The following is a 27,894-nucleotide window of genomic DNA, read 5'->3' on the forward strand; positions in this document are numbered from 1 at the left end:
CATCCATGTTGCTGCAAAGGGCATTATTTCATTCTTTTTAATGGGTGCATAATATTCCATTGTATATACATATGTACCACATCTTCTTTATCCATTCATCCATCAATGGACATTTAGGTTGTTTCCACATCTTGGCTGTTGTAAATAGTGCTGCTATGTACATAGGGGTGCATGTATCTTTTCTAATTATAGTTTTGTCTGGGTATATGCCCAGGAGTGGGATTGCTGGAGCATATGAAAAAAATCACTTCTTTAATTAGCTAATTCCTATATGTTCTCAAAACTCAATTTATACATAAACCTCTCCAGGAAGCCTTCCCTGGTTTACACCTCTCCCACCCCCATTCTCAGTGCCATCTAGATAAGAAGCCTCTCATATAGGCTTCCAAATACCTTCTGCTTACTCCATCCTCGCATCCTGGGAATGTTGATTTTCTTGTCTGTACTTAGGTTTGTTGTGGGTAGAGACCAGATCTAAATGAACTTTGTATCTGTGGACCCTGGCACAGTGTGTAGCACATAATGAGCTTTCAGAAGATATCTGTCGATGAATTAATGAAACACACAGAGGGTATGCATAGGTAATAGTAACCAGTGTTACTAAACATTTCATAGGTACTTCCAACATTACTCAAATGCCATAATATTATTTTATAACGTGAAGACTATTTGGTTATCAACTTAAAGACCTTGAGTTACACAAGTTCAGAAAGGTGAATGGAGACAACAGAGGGCTTAGGGCAGCAGTAACTTTTGGTCACAGGGACAGGTAGGGCTGAACCTAGAATCCAGAGCCTCCTACATTTTTTTTTTTTTCCTATACCACATACTGCACCTGGTCCCTGGCAATTAGAAAACAAACTTCTTTGGATTGGACCCTTTTTTTATATTCTTCTGTAACCCATATGAACAGAACCTTTAGACACTCAAGGAACAGTTACTACAGTTTACTTGATTGAGGCCTAACTGCAGGGAGATTACAGTCAATTAAAGATGGAAGAAACTTTACATTACAATACAAAGAGAAACAGAGAAATATAGAAAAAACCTCAGAGTAAACACAGAAGAGAGGTTTCTTTGAATCTGGAGAGTGTATTATTATTGTTTTTGTTGTTATTATTTTGTTACTGTGAACACCTCAAGCATTTCATTACATTCATTCACTTGTTCAACTTAAATTGACTGAGCACCCATTATTTGCCAAACACCATCCAAGGGAAAACACAAATGATCTTGGAGCTTTCTGTGTAATAGAGGAGACAGATACATAAAATAATTATTAAATTGTGGCTGGAAATAATTGGCAGGAAGCTAAACACAATGTGCATGTATTCTTTTTAATTTTTATTTATTTATTTATTTTAGGCGACACCGCAGGGCATGCGGGATCTTAGTTCCCTAAGGATCAAACCAGCACCTCCTGCAGTGGAAGCGCGGAGTCCTAACCACTGGACTGCCAGAGAAGTCCCAATGTGCATTTAGAATGTATTATAGACCAGTTTACACACACTAAAATGGCTAAAACTAATTACCCCAACCATACCAAATATTGTGGAGGATGTGGAACAACTGGAACTTCCGAGTACTTCTGGTGGAAGTGTCATATGGTCCAGCCACTTTGGAAAACAGCTTGGCAGTTTCTTCTAAAGTTAAACATACACTTCTCATACGACCTAGTAATTCCAGTCCTTGGTATTTACCCAAGAGAAATGAAAGCCTGTCTCTGCACAATGACTTGTACACTAATGGTTATGGCTGGTTACAGCTGGAAAACTGAAAAATGAAACAACTGTCTATAAACAGGTGACTGGGTCACGAACTGTGGTTCTTTCATATATGGAATACTACTCAGCAATAAAAAGGGATTACTGACACACCAACAGCACTGGATCAGCCTTAAAACGTATGCTAAAGAAAGAAAGAAGCCCGAGTCAATAAGAGTACAAACTGTGTGAAGTCACATGAAATTAAAGAACAGGGAAACCTATGCTACAGTGATAGAAATCTGATTAGAAATGCTTGGCAAGGCAGTGGTTATTGACTGGGATGTTCCTCGAACTTCCTAGGGTGATGAAAATGTGCTCCAACTTCTTTAGGATGGTAGCTCTTCACACTGGTGAATACATTTGCCAAAGCACATGGACTGAACACTTAAAATCTGTGCATTTTACTCTGCAAATGAAACCTTAGTTAAAAAAAAAAAAAAAAAGCATCACATGGTGACCCAACCAGAAGCAGGAGTCATGGTGTTTGTTTTTTGTTTTTTAAATAAGGAAGTGTATTTTACAAAGTAAAACAACAACAACCACTACAACAACAAAACAAACCCAAAAACCCGGGAGTGGGGCTGGGAAAGTGGAATTCCAAGTACCAGAAACTTTCCAAAGTATTGGTTTCAAGTGGAGGAAAACCTGGAAGTGTTCTCGATTTTACAGGGCGAGGGCAGGCTGCTGAGATGGCGGGTGGCAGAGAACTGTCGGCTTCCCGGGGGTGCCAACACGGTCCGACCCCAATTCCCCGCAGGGGTCCCACTGTCCCCAACGGTTCCCGCCCCTGCCTCCGCCTCCGCCTCCGCCCCCGCCTCCTCCGCGAAGCTAGAGTCCGGACAGGCGGGCGGGCACTCGCCCGCCGGCGTCGCGCTGACGTCAAGCGCGTGCTGACGTCGCCGGCGGCCGCGGCCTCTGAAGCGGGTTGGGGCGCGGGGGGCGCCGAGTTTGACTAGTTTGGGGGCCGATCCGCGCCTGACGCTGCACCCGCCGCGCCCCACGAGCCGCGCCTCGGCCGAACCCAGCGCGTCCCTCCCGTTCCCGTGGGGCCCCGCGCTGGCGGCTGGGCGGCGCTCGGCGAAAGTTGGTCCCTCACGGGCGGGCGAGCGGTCGCGGCCATGGAACCCCGCTGCATGGAGTACTTCAGCGCCCAGGTGCAGCAGAAGGACGTAGGCGGCCGCCTGCAGGTCGGCCAGGAGCTGCTGCTCTACCTCGGCGTCCCCGGCGCCATCCCAGACCTGGAGGAGGACCTGGGCTGTTTGGGCAAGACGGTCGACGCTCTCACCGGCTGGGTGGGTTCGAGCAACTACCGGGTAAGCGGCAGCGGCGCGGCCTGGCCGGGCACGCCCTCCCCCGTCGGCCCTTTAATCACGGATGTACGAGGCCGGCCGGGCGAGACCTCGGGGGGGCGTCGGTCACCTCGGAACCGCCTCGCGAACTCGGGGTCCCCCGACGCGCCCCCACCGGGGAGCCTGCCTCTCCGAACTCGAGCCGGAGACCGACTTCCCACCACGACCAACTTTTTCGACAATTGTGAACAGTGACAAATTCAGCGATTCCGTGACACCGCACCGTGCGGAGTTCCTTGTCAGTGGGATATAGTGTTTCATCACGTATTTTAAAAAATCAGTGATCATTTACATGCATAAAAGATTCGAAGACGTTTTACATTTCTACGTACCTATGTAAACACTACCCAGACCAAGACGTAGGACATGAGGATACAAATTTTAAGTTGAAAGGTGTCAGGTTAATCCCTGTTCATTAGTGATTTTTATCCTACTTAATCGCCTGTTTCTTTTTTTCTTATATAGTTTGTGTGTGTGTGTGTGTCTGGAAGATTGTGCTTTTCGTGTCTAAGGCATCTTTAGAGCTTAATAACATGCCTGATTAAGTTTACTGTTAAATCTGATGAAAAGATGCTGACCTCATGGCATTATTTATTTGCTTTTCGTTATGGCCGACGGAAGGCAGTTGAATGCTGTCATTTTGTTTTGCCGCAGTTGAGGACTGACTCGGATTTGAAACCGTGCCGTAGAAGGTTAGCTGATGCTGACAAAAAAATAAAAGGATGAGGTACAAGAAGGAATGAGTGTTTCTGAAGAGCCGGTAGTAGGCAGGTTGTAATGTAGCCAAGTTGGGAGACCAGGTAAATATTCTGTAATCAGCCTGAACTGTGGTTTTTGGCAGTAACTTTTCTTTCTAGTCTTCTGGTGGCAGTGTTGCTTTAAAATGTTGGCCCAAACGTCCTGTGGATGAAGTGATTCTTCTTAGTAATAGATCTTTAAAACCCAGCGAATAGGCTGTACTTTGAAAGCATTATCATCATGGAGAAGAAAAGCAAACTCTAAAATTATTATGCAGATTTAATGGTGAAACTTGTATGAGTTTTGGAAGGGTTTGACGTTTTACAAGAATAATAGACAGTTTGAGAATTAACCACTTCAGTGCTCCATTATATACTATCTCTTTATTATTTTTAAAAACTTTGGGAAAAGTTAATATTTAAGAATATGTCATTACTGTTTAGGGGATTAGTTTTATTTCTGTGGAAGAAACAAGCTAAATTTACTTACACTGTAAGAAGAGCATACACACTCAAGATAGGTGATTTTGTGTTACAGCCTAGGCTGCTGTAGAAAGTCGGCTCTTTGGTAATGCTTGCTATCCTTCCCAAGTGAAGGTTGATGTGTCACCTCTACGCTGGCTGTGGTTGAATTGGCTTTGGGCCATTTCACTCCTCAGATGTACCATCAGTGAATGGCAGTTAAGTAGTCCCATCTCTTGAAACATATTTTTGGCTTCTGTGATACCACAGTATCCTGTTTTTTCTTGTCTCTAAGCACTACTTCTACTCAGTGTTATGTTTTTCCTTTAACTGATCCTTAAGAGTTAGAATCCTTCAGGGATCTGACTCAAGTTCTTATCTCTTTACTACACATTCTCTCCATGGTCCTCAGTAGATACTATAGCCTGAGACAATTTCAGAAATCCGAAGAGAGCTCCCACATCCTCACCTACATACTTCCTTGTAGCTGTGCCCATATAACTCTGTCTTCTCTGTTATAGTGAACAGATTATCTATCTTTCCCACTTCTACCAATCCCCCCACATGGGTGTGAAGGCATGTGTATCCCATGCCCTCTTGCCTTCTCAAGGACATTAATTCATTAATTCTGATCTCTCCTTGAATTATTAGTTCTCTCCTTTCTACTGAATTCTGTAGTATAAGAGCTTTTCTGACATTGTTAGGGAGAGGGCATTCTAATTAGTTTATTTGGGATTTATAAACTAAGTTACCAAGCTAGGCCATCATTTTTTATTCAAGATACAATGAATATTTAAATCTTTTGAAAAAAGTGTATCATGGAATTTTTTGAACATACATACAAATAGAAATGTACTTAAATTTCAAGTTATGCTGAACAAAATATAGTTTTTCTTTGGATTTGATAGTACTTCAGAATTTGAGTTTCTTAATAACAGTGAATTTGAGTGACTATACTTATATGCTGGGTATTGTTCCAGATATTGAAGACCCACCTGTGAACAAGACTAGAAAGGCTTATTCATTCAGCTTCATTTGGATATTAATTGAGGACTTACTATGTGCAGACAATCTTCTGGGCACTTGGGATACAATAGTGAAAAACAGACAGAAATCCTTGCTTAGATTCTCGTGGGGGCAGAGGAATAAACAAGTTAAAATAACTAAAATCTGTAGTATGTTAGATGGTGGTAAATGCTTTGGAGAAAAGCAGTGAAGGGAATAGGAATGTTGGGCAGGATGCAGATGTTGGAATTTTAAATAGTTGGTCATTGAAGACCTCACTGAGAGAGTGATTTAAAGGAGGGAAGAGTGAGATCACTGCTGTCTTGGAGACAGATAGGTATAAAAATTGAATAGTTTCAAGTAACAAGTGTTTGTAAATCAACTGATGTGAAAGAATGAGGAGAAGATGAGACTATTTTGGAAGTAAAGGAAGTGAGGTGAAATTTGAGTACAGACAGGAAAGAAATACAGGAATGAAGAATGCCTTTAGGGAGAGGAAACTGCAAATGCAGAGAACCTAGTTCTGTGGAGGAACATAAAGAAGGCCAGCATGGCTAGAGTTTACAAATGAGTGAGGTGTTCAGAAAGGTGAAGTTGAGGAGGCAGGTGGAAAGAGCTTCGTAGGATTTTATTCTAAATTGGCAGAGGTTTTTATGCAGAGGGTTGGCTGCTTTGTGGGCAGTGGACAGTAAAGCAGCAAAAGCAGAAGGAGAGCGATGGTGGCTAAGGCTTGTTTGGTAGCAGTGGCAGTACTGAGAAGTGGAAGATTTGCTATGTGACTTGGTGGTAAAGCCAATAGCACCTCCTCTTGCATTGAATATGAGCATTGAGAGAGAGCAGTTAGGGGTAGTTGCGTTGCTTGAGCACCAATAGAGGGTAGTATTTACTGAAATGGGGAAGACTGAGAAAACAAGTTGGGTGAAGGAAGTAAAAAGTTAGGTTTGAGAAGGTCGTTTGACATCCAAGTTGAGATGTTAAATGGACGGTTGGGGTCTTCATCCCAGTGGAGAAATCATAATTGAAGATTAAAAATGTGGGAATAGGTATGTATATTATATAAAATATATATGCTCTGGTGTTTGACTTTGGTAAGGATAGTCCTGTGATTTCATGAGTTCCCAAATTTTAAAATGGTACAACAGCAATAAAGTGTCCCTTATAAAATGCAGTTAAATATGATACCCACCATTTTAAAAGTCCTTAGTGAGTATCAGGCATTGTCTCAAGTGCTTTATTTCCATTATCTCATTTTAATCTTTAAGGTGGCCTTAGAAAGTCAGTATTATTTCCTCATTTTGTAGAAAAGAAGATAAAAGTATCTTGGCGTAGGTCCTAGACCTGGTATATTGGTGGAGTACTTAAACCAAGGGAGATCAGGATTTTCCTTTCCTTTTCTGTACTTTTGTAAACCTCTTCAATATCCTATCATTTGTCAGCTCTACTCTCACTTTTTAATTTTATCTATCTGCAACTATAACAAGTTGACCCTAAAAATGGAGAAAACAGTAAGTACCATTTATATTATAACTAGTGCTGGGCTAGTAATGTGCTAGGATTTCAAGTCTTATAATCCAAAATCACAGCCCTTTTGCCACTTGAAGGATGATACTTTTCAATGTTAGCATCACCTTGATTGTATATCTTATAAACCATCAATTTCTTACAATATACTATTTTTTAGTTTGAAGTCTATCTGTATATATGGATGTTGTCTCTTCCTTTTACCTGCCATATAGGAAGAACATCCAGGTTGTTTTTAACTTTTTCCTGTTCGCATTGTCCTTTTGCATTGTCACCTTGTACATGTGCATGGGAGTTTCTGTAGGGTGGTGATTCTGAACCCTGTCAGATTCAGTGCCTTCTTTTAATGCCCCCTTTACAATCCTGAAATAAAATTTATAGATAATACTCAGTACACATCATTTTAAAAAATCCCAGTAATGACCTAACTGTACTATAAAGGAAAATTACACATACTTTATAATGAGATAAAATGTTTCAATATGTAAATGTGCCAGCCTGACTACCCAGGAAGACATAATGCTAGTCAGATGGCTGCATCAGTACATATTGCTATAAATGCCGATTCAGACCAATACAGGTATGTGGTTGCTCATTATTCAGACTTCACCAGCGGCATTACTGTTGGTGGTTGTGATATTCTGTGACTATAAATTCTGAACCTTATTTCTTTGACTATACCATCTTAAAGAGATTGACCACCCCATGTGACATCCAATTCATTTAAGTTTTAACTGTCCCATTATCCCTCTTGTCTGAGTTTAAATATCCTAGTCAGTCAATCACACCCTTACATTCATTTTTAATTCTCTTCTCCCTCCTCACTTTTCCTTTGTGGTTCTCATTTGATAAAATGTAATCCTAGTTAATCGAACTCTACCTACCCTGTATCTGCACCAGTGCAACTGAAGGTGGATGGAGAAAAACACAAAACCTCTAACTGATTTCATTTTATTTATTTATTTTTTTGCGGTGCGCGGGCCTCTCACTGTTGTGGCCTGTCCTGCTGCGGAGCACAGGCTCCAGATGCGCAGGCTCAGCAGCCATGGCTCACGGGCCCTGCTGCTCTGCGGAATGTGGGATCTTCCCGGACTGGGGCACGAACCCGTGTCCCCTGCATGGCGGACTCTCAACCACTGCGCCACCAGGGAAGCCTCTGCTTTCATTTTAAATTCCTGACCTTCAAGTGGGTCCTCTTTGGAGCCTGGCAATCTTCCTATGTTTTCTTGGTTCATTCATTCTTTCATCTGTTCCTCTCCCCTCAGACCTATCAATAGTTCTGCTTCCATCATCAGTTTCAGCTGATGGCCTTGCTTCCTACTTGACTGAGAAAACTGAAGGAACTAGAATTTATTAAGATTTCCACTGCTGTATGTACCCACCTTCCAGCATTTGTACCCATGGCAGGCTCTCAGTATTTGTAGAATCAGTGAAAGTGTGTGAAAGCACATTTGATTTATCTGCTGGCTGCATTCCTGGAAACCTCATATAGTAAAACTGTGTACACACACACAAAAGTGTTAGCCTCTGATAACTTCAAACAGGGCTTTTATTTACTTAAATGACTGGCAGCAGGGCTACCAAGTATGGCCATATACCTTTGGGCTGCAGAGCTGCAGGGAAGAATACTGTGTGTCTCCAATAATTGTTCTTGGTTATGTGTCTAGCAGTGGAAATATTGGGTTATACTTCCTGTCTTGTCCCCCTTGCCCTACCTAGAATTTATCAGTATCTTTAAGTTACTTATTTCCCTCCTTTTTTGAGGGAAATAGTTTTTTAATATATTTATATAAAAACCTGATATTTCTGTTCAGGTTTTCAAAATTTGTAAGCCATCATGTTTTACTTATTTGATCTGTGCATACATGTTCACTTGCCAATTATTCTATCCCATTCTTTTACTCATTTTCTTAGATGCTGAGTTAATTTGTGTGGGGAAAAAAGGTCCTGTACACCTACAGTATTTCCTAATGAGAGAAGGAGCATTACAGAAGTATGCTTGTTATGAATAACACATGTCTTTCCTCTGTTGCACCTATGGTGGAAAAAATCTATGACTGTGAATTAAGCTTATGTCCTACCTAGATTTCAAGAACTCTTGTTGTCAGGCTTTCTGACTTTTACATGGAAAGTTGTGATTTTTTTTTTTTTTTTTTTGGCCGTACTGCGTGGCATTCAGGATCTTAGTTCTCCCACCACGGATCAAACCCTTGCCCCCTGCAGTGGAAGCGCGGATTCTTAACCACTGGACCGCCAAGGAAGTCCCAGTTGTGATTCTTAAATTGGGGGTAATTACTGTCGCGTGCAATTACTTAGCTCTATTGTTGGTTGACAACATTTCTGATTTAAATCATTTTGAAGATTAAACATTATATTGAATTAAAACTGTCACCAAGATGACAACCTGCGTGTGAGTTTATTGATGTCAGATTACTCAAAGATGTTCAACCACTTGTAATTCAGAGGTAAAAAGGGAGTGAGAGAGAGAAAGAAAGAATAGGAAAATGACCCTAAAGGTTCTGGGACTTCTTGGGGTTAATAAAACTTCATAATTTTTTTTTTTGGCCATGCCATGCCACTTGCAGGATCTTAGTTCCCTGACCAGGGATTGAATCCAGGCCTTGGCAGTGAAAGTCCCAAGTCCTAATCACTGGGCCACCAGGGAATTCCCCATACATTTTTAAAAATTTTCAGTTTTGTGGCTTAAAAACACCGTAAAATTTAAGCTTGGTTGTAGCCCAAAGTTTGCTTTTTGGGGTTTCTGTTTTTCTACCTGTTAAAAGGTATGTTATTTGTGCTTTTATGTCTCTCTCTCTCTCTCTCTCTCTCTCTCTTTCTATATATATATATATATATATATATATATATACACACACATACACACATACACATATATACACAATCATACATATATATAAAATTTGGCTGAGCCACGAGGCTTACAGGATCTTAGTTCCCCCACCAGGGACCAAACCTGGGCCCTGGCACTGAAAGTGCCGAGTCCTAACCCCTGCACCACCAGGGAATTCCCATATATTATATATTTTACATATTTTATTGTTGTATATTTTATATTATATAATATGTTTTATATTTTTATTTTATATTTTATATATACATGTTAGAAAGTACATTATTTTTGCTCTTTTTTTTAAAGGATCTGAATGGAGGCATTTGAGTTCCTAAGAAATTGGTGAGGAGCAAATTGGAATACTGCTCTAGTTGTTTTTTCTTCTTTTTTCAGGGTTTTAGTATTCTACTGAAAGGATCCTTAGCCAAGATGCAGGCTAAGTTGAAAGATGTCTAAATGGAAATTCAAGAAAGTTATTTGTAGCTCCGTGGTAAATCTTGATGTTTGCTGTGTCATATTCACTCACCAGATTCTTTAGGAATGTGTTGGCTATTATTGGGTCTTTATTTACTATCCCATGCGAATTTTAGAACCAGCTAGTCAAGTTGCACCAAAAAATTGTGGCTTTTTATTGGGATTACATTGGATGTCATCTTTTGGGGGGAAGATTTGATATCTTTATAATATTGAATTTATCATAAATTGCAAATATATTGTTTCATCAGTTAAGTCTTTCTATTAATGTCTCAAAGATATCAATAAGTGCTCTTTAAAAAAAATAGCATAACCTCAATACTATTATACATAAAAAATTCCTTGATATAAAATATGTTGGGTTTAAATTTCTAGTTTTTAAAAATGTAGTACAAATTTTTAAATTAGTTGTTTTAAGAAAAATCAGGATCTGAATAAGGTTCACATGTTGTGATTCATTAATATATTTGTTTTCTATTGCTGCTGTAACAAGTTACCACACACTTTGTATCTTAAAACAAAGTACATTTATTTTCTTACAGTCCTGGAGGTCAGAAGTCAAAAATGGGTTTTATTGGTATAAAATCAAGGTTTCAGCAGGATTGTATTCCTTCTGGAGACCTTAGAGAATTTTCCAGCTTCTAGAAACTGCCTACATTTCTTGGCTTATGGTCTTTTCTTCCATCTTCAAAGCCCTCAGTATCTCATCCTCCCGATCTTTCTTTCTGACCACTGCTTCTGTCATCACATCTCCTCTGACTGACTGATTCTCCACCCTGTCTCTTATAAGGACTCTTGGGCCCAGGATAATCCCAGGGTAATTTCCCCATCTTAAGATCCTTAACCACATCTTTAAAGTTTTTTTTACCATGTAGTTAATCTTTTCACAGGTCTGGGGATTAGGATGTGAACACATTGGGAGGCCATTTTTCTGCTTACCTCAGTTAACATGTTTATTTGTTTATTTATTTAGGCTGGGTTGGGTCTTTGTTGCTGCACGTGGGCTTTCTCTAGTTGCAGCGAGCAGGAGCTACTCTTCGTTGCAGTGTGCAGGCTTCTCACTGTGGTGACTTCTCTTGTTGTGGAGCATGGGCTGTAGGTGCGCGGGCTTCAGTAGCCGTGGCATGCAGACTCAGTAGTTATAGCTCAAATCTGTGTCCCCTGCATTGGCAGGTGGGTTCTTAACCACTGCACCACCAGGGAAGTCCTAACATGTTTATTAAGTCTCTTAATCTGTTTCTCCCTCAGTGCCTTTTAAAAAAATTCTTGGCTTTTGTTTGTGGTAGAGTTTCCCACAGTCTGGATTTTGCTGATTTCATTCCTATGATGTTTTCTCTGTATTTCCTATAAATTGGTAGTTGGATCTAAAGTTTGATCAGAATCAGTCTTTTTTTTTTTTTGGCAAGACTACTTCATAAGTAGTGCTCTTCTTCCACCAGCTGGCATGTAACATTAGGAAGGCACGTAAGGTCTTGTTCAGTGACGGTAGCAGCCATTAATGTTCAGTGTTTAGATCTCTTATTCATTAGGGTTTGCAAAATGATATTCTAATTATGTCATTCCTTCATTCATTAGCTGGAATACTTTTATAAAGAGAAACTTCCACTGTTTACTAGTATTTGGTTACCCAGTGGTATAGTTTATATATAAACTATAGTTTATAGTTCGTATGATTCTTTATTTACTAATTGTCAAAATAATGAGGTAAAAATAACTAGTATCCTCCAGTGTTGACCAGATAGTTTTTGTTATCATTATGAACTCTTGCATTTAACTATATGTAATGCATTTCAAGACAATACAGTTATTATCCCCCCCCCCGTTTTTTTTTAATGTTCAGGCTGGTTTCTTTGGTGTTTTTTTGTTTTGTTTTGTTTTGTTTTGTTTTGGGCCACGCTGCATAGCATGTGGGATCTTAGTTCCCCAACCAGGGATCGAACTCGAACCCATGCCCCCTGTAGTGGAAGGGCAGGGTCTTAACCACTGGACTGCCAGAGAAGTCCCCAGTTATTATCCTTATTAATATCCAAGCTGTTCTGTCACATGACCCTAATAATCTTTGATAGAGTCTTTGATATCTGGTATAATGAGATCATATTTTCTGCTCCTGCCCTGGAATCAGCCACTTCTCCAAGAAGCTTTGGTTCCTTTTTGTGGGAAATGGTATGTGGAAACTACAGTGTGGGTACTAATGGAACTTATTGTTACTCATCTGATCATTGTTTCCAGATTTTTTTCAATGCATAAGGTTAGGTTTAATTTAAAGAAAAATATATCATGAGTTCATACTGATATTCTAATTCAGATTCAGGACTGCAGTTTTTACTATTATATATCTTCTATCTGTATCTCCTTCTATCAACAGAATTTCTCAAAACATTGACAGTTTCTTTTTTGTAGAGTTTCATTTTTGTCCTTAGGGTATATCCCACTGGAGAGATAATAGTCAAATTGCTGTATTTTAAAGTCACTTGGAATAGTCTTCTGTGTGGTTATGCTACTAATTGAGTATACATTTAGATTTACTTATTTTATTTTATTTTCAATGTAATTAGTTATTGCTACAAAGAAGGTATATTCAAAATAGTGTGGTTTCTTTCTCTGTTCCTTATAGCCTATTGCCAACCATAAATATTTTTTTCTGATTATCTTTCCATTGTTGCTATATTTTAAATAAACATTTATAACTAAATCTATTTGTAGTCCCCTTTTTAAAATATACACATGCATTTCTCCAACTTGCTTTTTTCACTTAATATATCTTGGAGAGCATTGCATAACAGAAGTAGGGTAGCCCTCATTTTTATTTTTAAAGTGTCATAGTACTCTCTAGTGTGGATGTACCATAATTTTTTGAATCTGTCCCATACCACTGATGAATGATTGGATAGTTTCCAGTCTCTTGCAATAATCTTTGTGTGTCTTCTCATAATTTTGCTGGTATATCTCCGGGGTAGATTCCTAAGTCAGATCTTACTAAGAGTTCATGTTTTTCCTGTTGATTTGAGATACTGCTTTTATCATCTATTAAATTTTGTGTATGAGTGTGTCTATTGGTGCACTTTCAGTTAATTTTTTAAATAGCTTTATTGATATAATTCACATATTGTACAGTTCACTCATTTGAAGTGTACAGCTCATTGTTTTGTAGTATATTTGTAGGTATGCATGAAAGTCAGCACAGTCAATTTTAGAACATTTTCATCACCTCAAAAAGAACCCTGATGGCATTTTTCACAGAACTAGAACAAAAAATTTCACAATTTGTATGGAAACACAAAAGACCCCGAATAGCCAAAGCAATCTTGAGAAAGAACAGTGGAGCTGGAGGAATCAGGCTCCCGGACTTCAGACGGTATTACAAAGCCACAGTAATCAAGACAGTATGGTACTGGCACAAAAACAGAACTATAGATGGATGGAACAGGATAGAAAGCCCAGAGATAAACCCACACACATATGGTCACCTTATCTTTGATAAAGGAGACAAGAATATACAATGGAGAAAAGACAGCCTCTTCAGTAAGTGGTGCTGGGAAAACTGGACAGCTACATGTAAAAGAATGAAATTAGAACATCTCCTAACACCATACACAGAAATAAACTCAAAATGGATTAAAGACCTAAATGTAAGGCCAGACTCTATAAAACTCTTAGAGGAAAATATAGGCAGAACACTCTATGACATGCGTCACATCAGGATCCTTTTTGACCCACCTCCTATAGAAATGGAAATAAAAACAAAAATAAACAAATGGGACCTAATGAAACTTCAAAGCTTTTGCACAGCAAAGGAAACCATAAACAGGACAAAAAGACAACCCTCTGAATGGGAGAAAATATTTGCAAATGAAGCAACTGACAAAGGATTAATTTCCAAAATATACAAGCAGCTCATGCAGCTCAATATCAAAAGGCAAACAACCCAATCCAAAAATGGACAGAAGACCTAAATAGACATTTCTCCAAAGAAGATATACAGATTGCCAAAAAACACATGAAAAGATGCTCAACATCATTAATCATTAGAGAAAGGCAAATCAAAACTACAATGAGGTATCAACCTCACACCAGTCATAATGGCCATCATAAAAATTCTACAAACAAATGCTGGAGAGGGTGTGGAGAAAAGGGAACCCTCTTGCACTGTTGGTGGGAAAGTAAATTGATACAGCCACTGTGGAGAACAGTATGGAGGTTCCTTAAAAAACTAAAAATAGAACTACCATACGACCCAGCAATCCCACTGTTGGGCATATACCCTGAGAAAACCATAATTCAAAAAGAGTCATGTACCACAATGTTCATTGCAGCTCTATTTACAATAGCCAGGACATGGAAGCAACCTAAGTGTCCATCAACAGATGAATGGATAAAGAAGATGTGGCACATATATACAGTGGAATATTACTCAGCCATAAAAGGAAATGAAATTGAGTTATTTGTAGTGAGGTGGATGGACCTAGAGTCTGTCATACAGAGTGAAGTAAGTCAGAAAGAGAAAAACAAATACCGTATGCTAACACATATATATGGAATCTAAAAAACAAACAAAAAAATGGTCATGAAGAACCTAGGGGCAAGACAGGAATAAAGACACAGACCTACTAGAAAATGGACTTGAGGATACCAGGAGGGGGAAGGGTAAGATGGGACAAAGTGAGAGTGGCATGGACATATATACACTACCAAATGTAAAACAGATAGCTAGGGGGAAGCAGCCGCCTAGCACAGGGAGATCAGCTCGGTACTTTGTGACCACCTAGAGGAGTGGGAGGGAGGGAGACGCAGAGGGAAGAGATGGGGATATATGTATATGTGTAACTGATTTACTTTGTTATAAAGCAGAAATTAACACACCATTGTAAAGTAGTTATACTCCAATAAAGAAGTTTAAAAAAAAATTGGTTCTGAAGAACCTAGAGGCAGGACAGGAATAAAGACGCAGACGTGGAGAATGGACTTGAGGACCCGGGGAGGGGGAAGGGTAAGCTGGGACGAAGTGAGAGAGTGGCATGGACATATATACACTACCAAATGTTAAATAGATAGCTAGTGGGAAGCAGCACAGGGAGATTGGCTTGGTGCTTTGTGACCACCTAGAGGGGTGGGATAGGGAGGGTGGGAGGGAGACACAAGAGAGAGGAGATTTGGGAATATATATATATGTATAGCTGATTCACTTTGTTATAAAGCAGAAACTAACACACTATTGTAAAGCAGTTATACACCAATAAAGATGTTTAAAAAGAAAAAAAGAACCTAGTAGCTTTAGCTGTTACCTTCCTATCCCCCACATACGCTGGTCCTAAGTACCGCTAATCTACTTTCTATCTATGGATTTGCTTATTCTGGACATTCTTATAAATTGAATCACAGAACATGTAGCCATTTGTGTCTGGCTTTTTCACTTATAATGTTTTAAGGTTTATCCATGTTGTAGATGTGTCAGTCATTACTATTTATAGCCAAATCATATTTGATTGAATGCATATACCACATTTTGTTTATTCATTCATCAGTTGATGGACATTTGGGCTTTTCCACCTTCGGGCTGTAATGAATGATGCGTAATGAACATTGGCATGCAAGCATCTGTTTGCGTCCTGCTTTAATTCCTTTGGGTATATACCTAGGAGTGGAATTATTGGGTCCTCAATGTTTCTGCGCCACCCCCCACACTTTAGGCCTTCTTTTTTCTCATGATTCATAGAGGGGTTTTCTTCTTCCCCAGTGGTAGACTGCCGTTGCTTCTTATTCTGTTCTTGCTGGCTGGTTTATGGGTAGTGGGGCTGGTCCAGCTGTTTTCCTGGTCCAGCTTCAGTCTTAGGAACCCTCTGTCCCTGAATCTTGGGGGCAAGGCTTTATCAGAAATCCTGCCCCTCCTCAGCTGAAACCTTTAATCATCGGAGCCCAGCATGGTTTTTTGTTTCTACCCTTGAAGTAGAAGCCTTTTTTTTTTCCTTTTCTCTTTACTTAATAGGTATGAGTTTTTACCTCTGTCTAGAGGGTAACAACGTTGTCTTTCCCTCAGTAGCTTCAAACTGTCGTTTCTTGTAGGACAAGGAAACGGGAAAGGTTTGTGCTTTTCCTGCAGAGGCAGCTGCTCCCTTCCTACGAGACCTGTAACCACCAAGAGACTTTCTCTTATATCCTGCCCTGTCCTCAGTCTTAATTATGAGTGTCCAGTGGAGGTTTGTGGAGAAAGAGCCGACAAGTGGTTGTGAACTCTCCTTGTGTCTGCAGCTAATAGGGATTCTGTATTTTCATGCTAACCCACACTCAACTATTAACAGTGAGTTGAATATAGCTGAATTCTTTTTACGCACTTGCATCTCAGCTTCATTTTCCATCTGTCCTCTGCCACATGTGACCTACTGCTTATGTCCCATTCTCCTTGGCACCTGTCTTTCCTAAAGATTTCAACCTAGATGATTTTTCTACAACCTTAGCTTTCTGATGAATTCAAGAATAGTTATGGTTTTGTAGATTATTTGGCTTTTTCTTGTTTATGGTGGGAGTGATGGTTTTTTTCCAGTTTCTTCATGCCAGACAGAAGCTAGAATTCCTCTGTAATTAAATGTGCTGTTTTGTTTAACTGTTTCATTTAAGAAACATTTCAACATTACAGGAAAGTGACAGGTATAGTCAGTGAACTCCTGTGTACCCTTCACCTAATTTACCAGTTATTAATATTTTGCCAAATATGCTATATCACTATCTTCCTGCATTTGCACGTCATCATCATTATTATTATTATTGAACCATTTGAGAATAGGGTGCTAAGCTTACCCTCATGACTGTTCACCCTGAATATTTTAATCTCCTTATTTTTTAAAAAACTTGGTGATATATGAAGATCTTATGTCAGCAGTTACATACTGATATTAAAATATGCATCAGTGGGCTTCCCTGGTGGCGCAGTGGTTGAGAGTCCGCCTGCCGATGCAGGGGACACAGGATCGTGCCCCGGTCCGGGAAGATCCCACATGCCGCGGAGCGGCTGGGCCCGTGAGCCATGGCTGCTGAGCCTGTGCGTCCGGAGCCTGTGCTCCGCAACGGGAGAGGCCACAACAGTGAGAGGCCCGTGTACGGCAAAAAATAAAAAGTAAAATAAAATATGCATCAATAATTTGTATTCATTAAAATTTCTTTCAATCTGTAGGTGTCATTAATGGGACTGGAAATTTTAAGTGCCTTCGTGGACAGATTATCAACACGATTTAAGTCCTATGTAGCAATGGGTAAGTTAACTTTATTTAAAAATTATTGTAGGGTTTGACATACTTTTTTCTCATAATTTTTAACAGAATTAGTTCTTTGTAAATGCGAAAATGTAATTTTATACAACCCAGAGATCTGCCACTTAGCATTTTAATTTGCCGAACATAAAAGATTTTAAGCCTATTTAAATAAATATGTTCCTTTTAAGACAAAAACAAAGGCAAAAAACTTACCAAATATACTGCTAATAGATTTTTACTTTGTATTTTCAAATTTTTAACTTATCTTTTACTTTTTTGTAACATATTAATAATTTATAATATAATTCGCAGCACCACTTTTTACTTATCTATGGTGAAGGACCAATTTTTTCATTGCTAGTCTACTGCAGACCAATATTTTGTAAAATACAATACAAATAAATTACAGCAAAATGAAATGAAAAAAATACAAGGCTCAGTTTTTTATTGGTAGATTCAACAAATGTATAATTTACTTTGGTCAGATTGTTTCCAAACCTTGTTTTAGAAAAACTTACAATTTCTTTACCACAAGTAGTTTGTAGACTGGTCCTGGGCTGCTGGCTGTACTTTGAGCAGCACTTACGTACAGTGTGTTTGCAGTCCAGAACGATGTGCTAGTATAAAGCTCTTTGTATAGTAGTTAGATTGCAAAGTTGGCTTTGACTTATCTTTTAAACCTAAGTGACCTTTGTGTGCCTTTTGGAGTGCTTCAGTGAGTGGATTTGGTCCTATTATATAGAAATATATTTAAGGGTAACCTCAGATGTTTGTGATTTCTTTTATGGATTAAGTTAATGCCTCATAATGTATCATCACCCTTATTTTCAAATTATCTTTGGTCAGCTTCATGTTCGGTATGCCACTAAATTCTGCCAATTTCTTCTTTTATTTTTATTGTCTATCCTTTCAGCAGAAGCATCTTAGTGACTTTCTCTATCTCTGTTATTTCCTTTTTAATCAATACCTGGTTCCAATTCAATCTTTGTATAAATATCTTCTGAAAAGATGATTTTTAAGCTGTCAGTCTCCTGCTTAAAATCCTATGATAGATGTTAAAAACTGTGCTTTGCAAACATGTGTTACTTGCTTATGTATTCTCTTAATGTATTTTGAATCATTGTTAGTAAAAATTCATATTTGTAGCTTGTCTTGAAAAATTGGCCAGTGTGGCAACCCTGCTCTTCCATTTCCACGTGTAAATAAAGGGAGAAGCTCTGTCGTAGCTTCCTTTTTGTCTGGGTCATGAGCTTTCCAATCCATAAGTCCCTCCCATCTCCTCTTGTTTCCTCATAACTGAGAATTTCAGTTATAATACACAGAGGTTGGAATACTGCAGTTCTTAGGTCTGGTTCATTTTTGGCATTTCTGGTACCTCCCTGACTGTAGGCACCTCTGTTTGTCACCCCTGCCCTGTAGTAGCTCCCTATTATTAGTTGTTACAGACAATATTTTAGACTTGAGAGTAATTCTAGGTATCACGTATCTCACTTATTTTTCAGACACAAGGAGGACCAGGTGGGGTTTGATATACCTACTGACTGCTCATATTGAGGCAGTAGGAGTATTAGGACTAGAACCCTAGTTTGCTGCCTCCCAGGACTGTCCTGTTTTCAAAACTTATTTCTGTTTTTCTGTCCTTGGTGTTTCAGTTCTCTCAGCGTGTATGGCTCTTCTCCACCTCAGCAGCCTTATTTATTTGTGATTGTCAGTAAATACTCTCCACTGTTGTTAATCAAAAACTTGCTCACTCTTGTTAGTTCTGGCTTAGCTTGTTTATGCCTCTGCTGTGCTGTTATTTCTTTCTGAAATCCTCTCTTCTTCTCCATGGTCCTTCCTTTCTGGGGTTTTTTTGGATTTTTTTTTTTTTTTTTTTTTTTTTTTATGGCTGTGTTGTGTCTTCTTTGCTGTGTGCAGGCTTTCTCTAGTTGTGGCAAGTGGAGGCTACTCTTCGTTGCGGTGCACTGGCTTCTCATTGCGGTGGCTTCTCTTGTTGCAGAACACAGGCTCTAGGCGCGCGGGCTCAGTAGTTGTGGCTCGTGGGCTCTAGAGCGTAGGCTCAGTATTGGTGGTGCATGGGTTTAGTTGCTCCGCAGCATGTGGGATCTTCCCAAACCAGGCCTTGAACCCATGTCCCCTGCATTAGCAGGCGGATTCTCAACCACTGCACCACCAGGGAAGCCCCCTTCCTTTCTGTTTTAACGATTTACTTCTGATTTCAGTATCTGGGAGGTTTGCAGGTTAATCTTACCAAATACTGAATTTTTTTTTTTACATGATTCTTATACCTGTAAATATTAATAAATTGCATTAAGTTGTTTTTGTTGGTTAGTGTTTTCTGTATGTTTCCCACATATCTACATATTCTCATATGTATAACTTTATCTTTTAATCTCCTAACTCTTTCTGGTTATCTGTGTGCATTTACTGTTAGTATTGTTTTCATTTTGAACCCTAAGTGTTCATTATTTTTCTTAGTGAAACCTGAACTTGTTACTACTTGAGAGTCAGTGTGATATAATAGGAAAATTTCATCCCAGTTTTGCTACCATTTATTGAATGCCCACTTTTTATCCATTTACTGGGCTTCTCTACTTTACATATATGAAAGATTATCCTCAAATAATTATTTCTAATTTGTATGACAGCTCTACAAGAGAGGCTACAGTATATCTGTGTGCTCTTAAAGAGATATAGTACTAGACTAAGAATCCCAGAGTTAGCTTTCTTGTTTTACTCCATCATAGATCTTAGCCAAACCATTTTAGGAGCCTTTCCGTAAAAGGAGGGAATTGAATTAAGTTATGTGCTGAAGGGTTTTTTTGATAATGTAACCTTAGATATATGTAACTTGATGTGGTGATATTGTTTTCCTTTTGGTACACTTAGGTTATTAACTATCATTACAGATATTTTTTATCTTTTTACATTAAAAGTGAAGTTTTAGGAAAATTGAGGTTCATGTTCAGTTTTAGACAAAGTACCAAAAAAAGTATGGACTCTATTAATGTAATTCTTTAATATATTTAAATTTTCTCTTGTGACTACATGTACTGTGGAAAAATTTAATGTTCAAACCAAAAAAAAAAAAATACAATTTACATTTAACACTGATCACCAACCCCAAGTTTTTTTTTTTTTTTTTTTTTGCCGTACCATGCAGCTTGAGGGATCTTAGTTCCCTGACCAGGGATTAAACCTGCACCCTAGGCAGTGAAAGCATAGAGTCCTAACCACTGGACCACCAACCCTGGTTTTATGATTCCCCCAAGCCTGGTTTTATGACAACAGTAAAGGATTTCATATTTTACAAATCTTAAACAGATAGTTTTAGTCCAAAATGGTTTTGTAGAAAGGGTATTAGAACAGTCAGGATGCCTGGTCATCAGCTTTGCATCTTGTACAATGGTTTGCATCTTGTACAATGCTAAGAGAATAAAATATGCTAACACCTATGCTTCAGATTTCTTCCGTGTTTTCACTGTCCAAATTCCAGTCTATGATAGATGTATTTGTTTAACAAGTTCTTTTTGAGAGTTTACAGAGTGAAAAGCTCTGTTTTGTATTCCCAATAATTATTGATTGCATGTTCATTATCTACAGATCTTTAAGGAATAGTGCTAACACTTCTGAATGGTTGTTATGGGCTTGGCCACAGGTGCTTTTTACCAGTTTTACTTATTCTGTCACTAGCTGTGTGAGGTATAGACCTGAATCCCTCCTTATTTTACAGACAAAGAAACTTTGAAGTTAAGAGAAGTTTACTATCTTGCATAATTAAATAACCAGTAGAGCTAGAAATAAATCTTGTTCTGTTTGACAAGAGTTTATATGTTAAAAAGGAAAAAAATTATGAATTTTTTTGTTTAATTTAATAGCTGTAAATCTTAAGTTTATGTAATATGAGGTTTTTTGTTTTAGTTGTTTATGTTTTACAAATTTTAGTTTTTAAATTGAAGTGAGCCCCGTTTGGGCCAAAAAAAATTTTTTTTTTTTTTTTGGCTGTGCCGCACGGCATGCGGGATCTGAGTTCCCCAACCATGAATTGAACCCGTGCCCCCTGCAGTGGAAGCACGGAGTCTTAACCACTGGACCACCAGAGAAGTCCCTTTATTTTGTTTTGGAGTTAAACTCTACCTCTCAGGAATGAAGTGTCTGGTTTTTTTTCATTATTGTTATGTGGTTGTTAATACACACACACACACACACGCGCACACACACACACACACACACACACACACACACACACAAAACACCTCAGTCACAAATAAATGGAAGTAGTTATAACTGTAGCCTAACACTGTGTAGATTACTTAAATCCTGATTTCACTATTTGCTACTTGTGTGACCTTGGTCAAAGTATTTAATTGCTCTGGGCCTTCTCTATCAAACGGGCCTACTCTGTTTCGTAGGATTGTTATGAGGATTAAGTGAGATAATTCAGTGCTTAGTACATAATAATATCTAACATTTACTAGTGTTTAGTATTGTCTTCTGTCTGTCAGAAGCTATCAGAATGAGTCCCACAATAGCCAATCCTGTAGATATAGGTGAATTTCTCTAGTGTTAACAATGCATCTAAGCAAAATGAGAAGGATTTATATTGTTTCAACTGACAGATACTTCAGTTGCCTCATGATTAGGCTTATGATTTTTATGACAAGGACTTTGTTTTCTTACACAATCATTTCCTTGATTAAGCTTAGATTTTTGGATGATCTTTCCATTTTGTATGGTTGGCTTCTCACTTGAATCATTTTCTTCCAGAAGGATGTGTTCCTTCTTTCCTTAAATGTTGTTGATTATTATATCAGTTCTGGTTGTTATGTTATAGACAATGTTAACATTGCAGCATACATTTGCATTACATTACATACACATTTAATTATATGTGTCTATAAATAAACTAGAGACACATTGAATGCTTACCCAGTGTCCTTCACTCTCTGAGTTGTTTACGTATATTTCAGTAATCTTCTGAGGTGAGTACTGCTGCACATATTTATGGGTTGAGGAGATAAAGACAAAAAGATTAAATAGTTTGGTCACACACCTAGTAATACTACACTGAGTGGTAGTGGTAATTTAAGGGATTACAAAAAGATAATTTTGACTATGAGATATTTTTGCCCTATGGGCTGACTTTAGAAACTATAACCTCAGTTCTAGCCCCCCTCCCGTTTCCTTCCCCCCACACCTAACAGATGTGATTTCTTTGTGGAGCTTTGTTGATTTATAGTTACAGCAACCTGTTTCATGAAAACTCTCTAAGAATGGACTCTAACCTGCCTTTCCTGCCTCCTTTCATGGAATAGTGTCAAAGTCTTGGACATAATAGAGAAAGACCTCAGTCCCATGGACCCGTGCTTTGTTTTTGTCATTTGAGTAATATGTTGTACATATAGAATAATACGTATCAAGCATGTACAATTTAAAGAATAACTATAAAACCAACACCTGCCTGTGCCCAGGTCAGAGAACTAGAGCTCTGCCAGTTCCTTATATGCTCCCTCTGCATTTCCTGATGACACCTCCCACCCTCTACCAGAGATGACTGCTGTCATGACCTTTGGGATAATCACTCCCTTGTTGGTCTGTAGAGCTTAACTGTCTATATGTATCTCTAAACAGAATAATATTAAATTTTGCCTGTTTTTTGAACATTATTATTATAAGTGGGTGTCATACTGTATGTATTCTTTTGAAACTTGCTTCTCATTTATTTTTGATTGTACTCATGAGTAAAGAACTTGAAACAGTTTGCTTACCTCATAACTTTTCATTTATGGAAATAATTGATGTTTGTAATTTTGTAAAATACAGTTTATAATGGAGATGAATTATAAATATTTATTCTTTTCCCCCTTAATTTCTCTAGTTATTGTAGCTTTAATAGACAGAATGGGAGATGCCAAAGACAAGGTTCGAGATGAAGCTCAGACTCTGATACTGAAGTTAATGGATCAAGTAGCACCACCTATGGTAGGCCTACATTTTAGAATTCAGATTTTGCTAATTAATGATTAAATAACAGTAAAGATAGATGGTAATCACTGCAAGTCAGTAAAACCCCAGGGACATAAAAGCTAAAATTTTAAACAGTAAATTATTGCTAATGCTTTAAAGAAGTTGAAATTTAAGATAAAGTGTCAATATTTAACTTTTTGATTTTTTGCTTTCCTTTTTCTTACTTTTCTTTTAATGCTTTTTCAAAAAGCTAACTCATAGATTTAAGTGATTTGACAATGTACTGATTATACTATTTGTTAGGATTTTCTGGTTTTTGCTACCTACAAATAATACAATGTTCAGTGAGAAAGCTTATTTTGAGAACTACTGAATGTTATATGAATTTCTGCAACTCATACTGAAACAAGGAGAAAATTTCTTATTTTAACAGATGGTTACTAATTATATAAGGCGTATATTAGATGACGGTGACCTGTGTTTTATGAATATGGTAGAAAAAAATTGCCCTTACGGACGTATTTTGAAAGAGGAGTAAAAATAAATTGACACGTAAACAAAGATTTAAAGAGTAGCTCATGCCGGGGGCTTCCCTGGTGGCGCAGTGGTTGAGAATCCGCCTGCCAAGGCAGGGGACACGGGTTCGAGCCCTGGTCCAGGAAGATCCCACATGCCGCGAAACACCTAAGCCCATGCGCCACAACTACTGAGCCCATGTGCCACAACTACTGAAGCCCGCATGCCTAGAGCCCGTGCTCTGCAACAAGAGAAACCACCGCAGTGAGAAGCCTGTGCACCACAACAAAGAGTAGCCCCTGCTCGCCACAACTAGAGAAAGCCCTTGCGCAGCAATGAAGCCAAAAATAAATAAATAAATTTATTAAAAAAAAATAAAAGAGTAGCTCATGTTAAGTGGGAAAAAAACCAGAATTTACAAAATGTAGTGATACTAATTGTTATCATTTAAAATACAGTTTAAGAATTGTATTACATATGTTTTATAAAAAATCCAAATAGTAGTGAAAGTAAACTTCCTCAGAGTTTTTATACCATAGAGTATAAAGATATATATATAATCCTTATAATTTGATGGGTATCCTTTGACACTTGCTTAGCAGTTCAAATTTTAACTTGTTTTTGACATGCTGTTATTATGAGTGCTGTAAAGAGCATCCTTGTACATGTGTCTTTGGACATAAATGTAATTATAGAACAGAGTTACAGAGACAGTGTTGCTGGATCAGGTTATTCACATTTAAGACTTTTTTGGTAAACTTCCAAGTTACCCTCCACAAAGTTTGGCAGAGGGAAATAATATTAGTAGAACTGAATATAGAGTCCAGGGAGAATAGAGTTCAGGAGTAGGGATTTGTGTGTATGTGTGAGAGTATGTGTGTATGTGTGTATGTACACATTAATTTAGTAAATGGTAAGGGTGGTGTTTCTTAAATGTGGAGAAAGGATTGATTGGGACAATTGGCTATACGTTTAGAAAAACAAAGTTGAATTCCTTCTTATAACAAACCCATATAATTGTTTTAGATTGTTTGAATAGGTTTATCTATGCTTTTTCAAAAAAAAAAAAGATTATAGTGGGTAGCAATAGAATGATTATGTTTCTGTATTTGGATCCAGTGTTAAAAGGAAAAAACCCCTGAATTATAAAATGCTGAAAAAGCCTGTTCCATGTGACAGTCTGTACTAGTTGCTAGGCAACATTGGACCTTTTAAATGCTTACAATACTACTAGGCTTATAATGGTAACATTGTTATTGAAGGTTTCTAAAGTTTAGAAGAAATTATATGTCCTTGGAAATTTTAAGGTTTTTAAATGTTGGACACAGTTTTTCTGAGAATAATTGAAATCTAAAGTGAAAGATATAAAATAAAAATTGAAAATGTGATTAAGATATTTAAAAATGGGTGAGAGGGCTTCCCTGGTGGCGCAGGGGTTGAAAGTCCGCCTGCCGATGCAGGGGACACGGGTTCGTGCCCCGGTCCGGGAAGATCCCACATGCCGTGGAGCGGCTGGGCCCGTGAGCCATGGCCGCTGAGCCTGTGCATCCGGAACCTGTGCTCTGCAATGGGAGAGGCCACAACAGTGAGAGGCCTGTGTACCGCCAAAAAAAAAAAAAAAAAAAAGGGTGAGAGCAGCATCAGTGCAAATTTGGCTTAGAAAAACTTGTAGAGAAATCTGTGGGAAAATTTAGGTACCAATAAGGTTGGTAGTAAAGTTGGGAATAGATAAAAGATTATAACATGAGTAATTTAATTTTTTGTTATACATGTTTACTTTTCTTTCAAATAGTACATTTGGGAACAGTTGGCTTCTGGTTTTAAGCACAAGAATTTTCGATCTCGAGAAGGCGTGTGTCTGTGTCTTATTGAAACATTAAACATGTAAGTTTTATGATTACTGGAGTATATTTTTCATTTTTCTAAAAAAGAAAAAGCAAAATCTGTTTCACAAAGCTCAAGGAAAGCTATGGAAATAACAAATTTTAAATAGTTATTAATTTATCTCTGGCACCAGAGTTTTTCTATTTGATAGCTTTATCTGTTAATTTTTTTGTATGTATGTTGTTATCTTTCATGTTGTTAATTTAAAATTATTAGTCATTGATAAGAAGAGTTTCTTTTTTTCTCTTTAGTATGTTAATAGTTGCCAACCAAGTAGATGGTCATATAACAAATACGCTGATACAACTTAGGATCTACCTCTGTTCTGGACCCAGTTTGGAATTTTTTTAAACTCAGTGGTATTTCAACAATTGTAGCCATTTTCCGCAGCCCGCTTTTGCCAATTGGCCCTAGGTTTTCTAGAGCAGTGCAGGTGGTTACCAAAGTCATAGACTGAATAAGACTCCCCCAGGTAACCAGACAGTGAAGCTGACAGCAGTGTGCAGAGCTCTGACAGCATAAATGCCTCAGAACTCCAGCCTGAAGAAATTGTAAACTAGGGCTTTTGTTCTCTTTCTGGATGATTTTTTCAAGTTCTCTGCAACAAGATAGGTAATATATAGTAGCTTTCAACTTTTTTGTAGTGTTACTTCCTTTTCTCTAACTATACCTTCATTTTATTTTCTTTTACTCCTCTATGGTCCTTTCTGCCATCTAGAGCTTGTAAGTGCATTCAGCCTGCACAACTTTCATGGTTTTTGGCTGTCTTGTCATTTGCTTTCAACCAATGACCTCATCAAAATATTAATAAGCATAAATAAAGATCTTTTAATTTACTTATTGTACTGGAATGCAAATTTGTTTGAGACCCAGAGTCTAAAAAACCAGTATTTTAATGCAAAAGCTCAAATTTTCTAAGTGATTGATAGGTTGCTAGGTTTAAGAGTGCCATTGGTTGAACATTTTGCTCTGTTGGGTCATGTGTTGACAGTTTTCATTGTCAGTCATGATTATTCAATTTTACATATCTCACATTGTTTAGAATTAGGTTTTGCTTGTGTCTCATATCCTTCATGTTTTAATGATGTGTGCTCTCCACCGTATTTGTCTTATCGAGACAGATAAAAGTATAAGGATATTTTGTTTACTGTTTGATTAAAACCAAATTCTCTTTATTTTTTTTTTCAAATTATATTTAGTTTTGGGGCTCAGCCACTAGTCCTCAGCAAGTTGGTACCACATTTGTGTATCCTATTTGGAGATTCCAACAGTCAGGTAAAATTTTATCTACATTTAAGCACTGACTAATTTTTTAGCCACCTCTTGTTTTCTAATGCTCTTGTTCCATTTTTAAAAAGAAGAGAGAGGGTGGAGGGGGGTGGTAAAATCAAGATTCCACTTCATTTTTTTCTTTTAAAGTCTACCACATTTAGTTTTTAAGAATACATTATATTCACAAACGTAGCTTAAGTTTGTTAGCTGTTTGGCTAGTATTAAGGATAGATGGGACTTAAAGGATAGTTCTTGAGTTTGAAAGATTGAGTAACAAAGAACCTGAATTTCCTTCTCTACTCCTCCTATAAGCTAGTTGTGAGGGCAGATTGTCAGCTTCCTTTTCATTCCTGCATAACAACTTTTGCAACAGTTATAACCCTGTTTGTGCCAGTGGTATATCACTTGTTGGAAATTTCATTCCCTGAGCTTCAAATACTATAGGCATAAACAAGGGTGTGTTCTGGATCTTGTCCTTTGTGGTGGAGTTGAATCTTGTCTGTAACCCTTTTGGCACAGCTTGGGCATTTGGAATGACCCTGGATATTTCCTTGCTTTTAGGCCCTAGCTGCGCCTCTAGAGGTTTGTAGAGAGTTCTACTGTCTCTTCATTTGCCCTTCGACAGTGAGCTATGCAAAGGAACTAAAAGCTGTCTTCCACATTCCCGTCTTTAGGCCACATTTATTTTTTCTTTTAATTGTGGTAAAATATTCACAATATAAAATATACCATTTCAGCCTTTCTTAAGTGTACAGTTCATTGGCAGTAAGTACACTGACATTGTTGTGCAGCCGTCACCACCACCCATCTCCAGAACTTTTTCATCTTCCCAAGCTGAAGCTGTCT

The 27,894-nt window shown here is 38.1% G+C and overlaps 1 protein-coding gene across 4 annotated transcripts in view; it reads left to right on the forward strand.

Annotated features, from left to right (window-relative positions):
- Positions 1 to 2,734: 2,734 nt before the first annotated feature.
- The window catches only part of CLASP2 (cytoplasmic linker associated protein 2), a 189,952-nt gene continuing 164,792 nt past the window's right edge, over positions 2,735 to 27,894 (forward strand). For all 4 annotated transcript variants that reach the window (XM_082848265.1, XM_082848267.1, XM_082848266.1 and 1 more), the window contains exons 1-5: positions 2,735 to 3,079; positions 17,331 to 17,409; positions 23,288 to 23,391; positions 25,685 to 25,776; positions 26,976 to 27,051. In XM_082848265.1, coding sequence (XP_082704391.1) covers positions 2,885 to 3,079; positions 17,331 to 17,409; positions 23,288 to 23,391; positions 25,685 to 25,776; positions 26,976 to 27,051 — 546 coding nt within the window. In that variant the 5' untranslated portion in view covers positions 2,735 to 2,884. The remainder of the gene's footprint in view (positions 3,080 to 17,330; positions 17,410 to 23,287; positions 23,392 to 25,684; positions 25,777 to 26,975; positions 27,052 to 27,894) is intronic.

This window comes from Leucopleurus acutus (genome assembly GCF_964270905.1).
Source record: "Leucopleurus acutus genome assembly, chromosome: 10".
Lineage (NCBI taxonomy): Eukaryota > Metazoa > Chordata > Mammalia > Artiodactyla > Delphinidae > Leucopleurus > Leucopleurus acutus.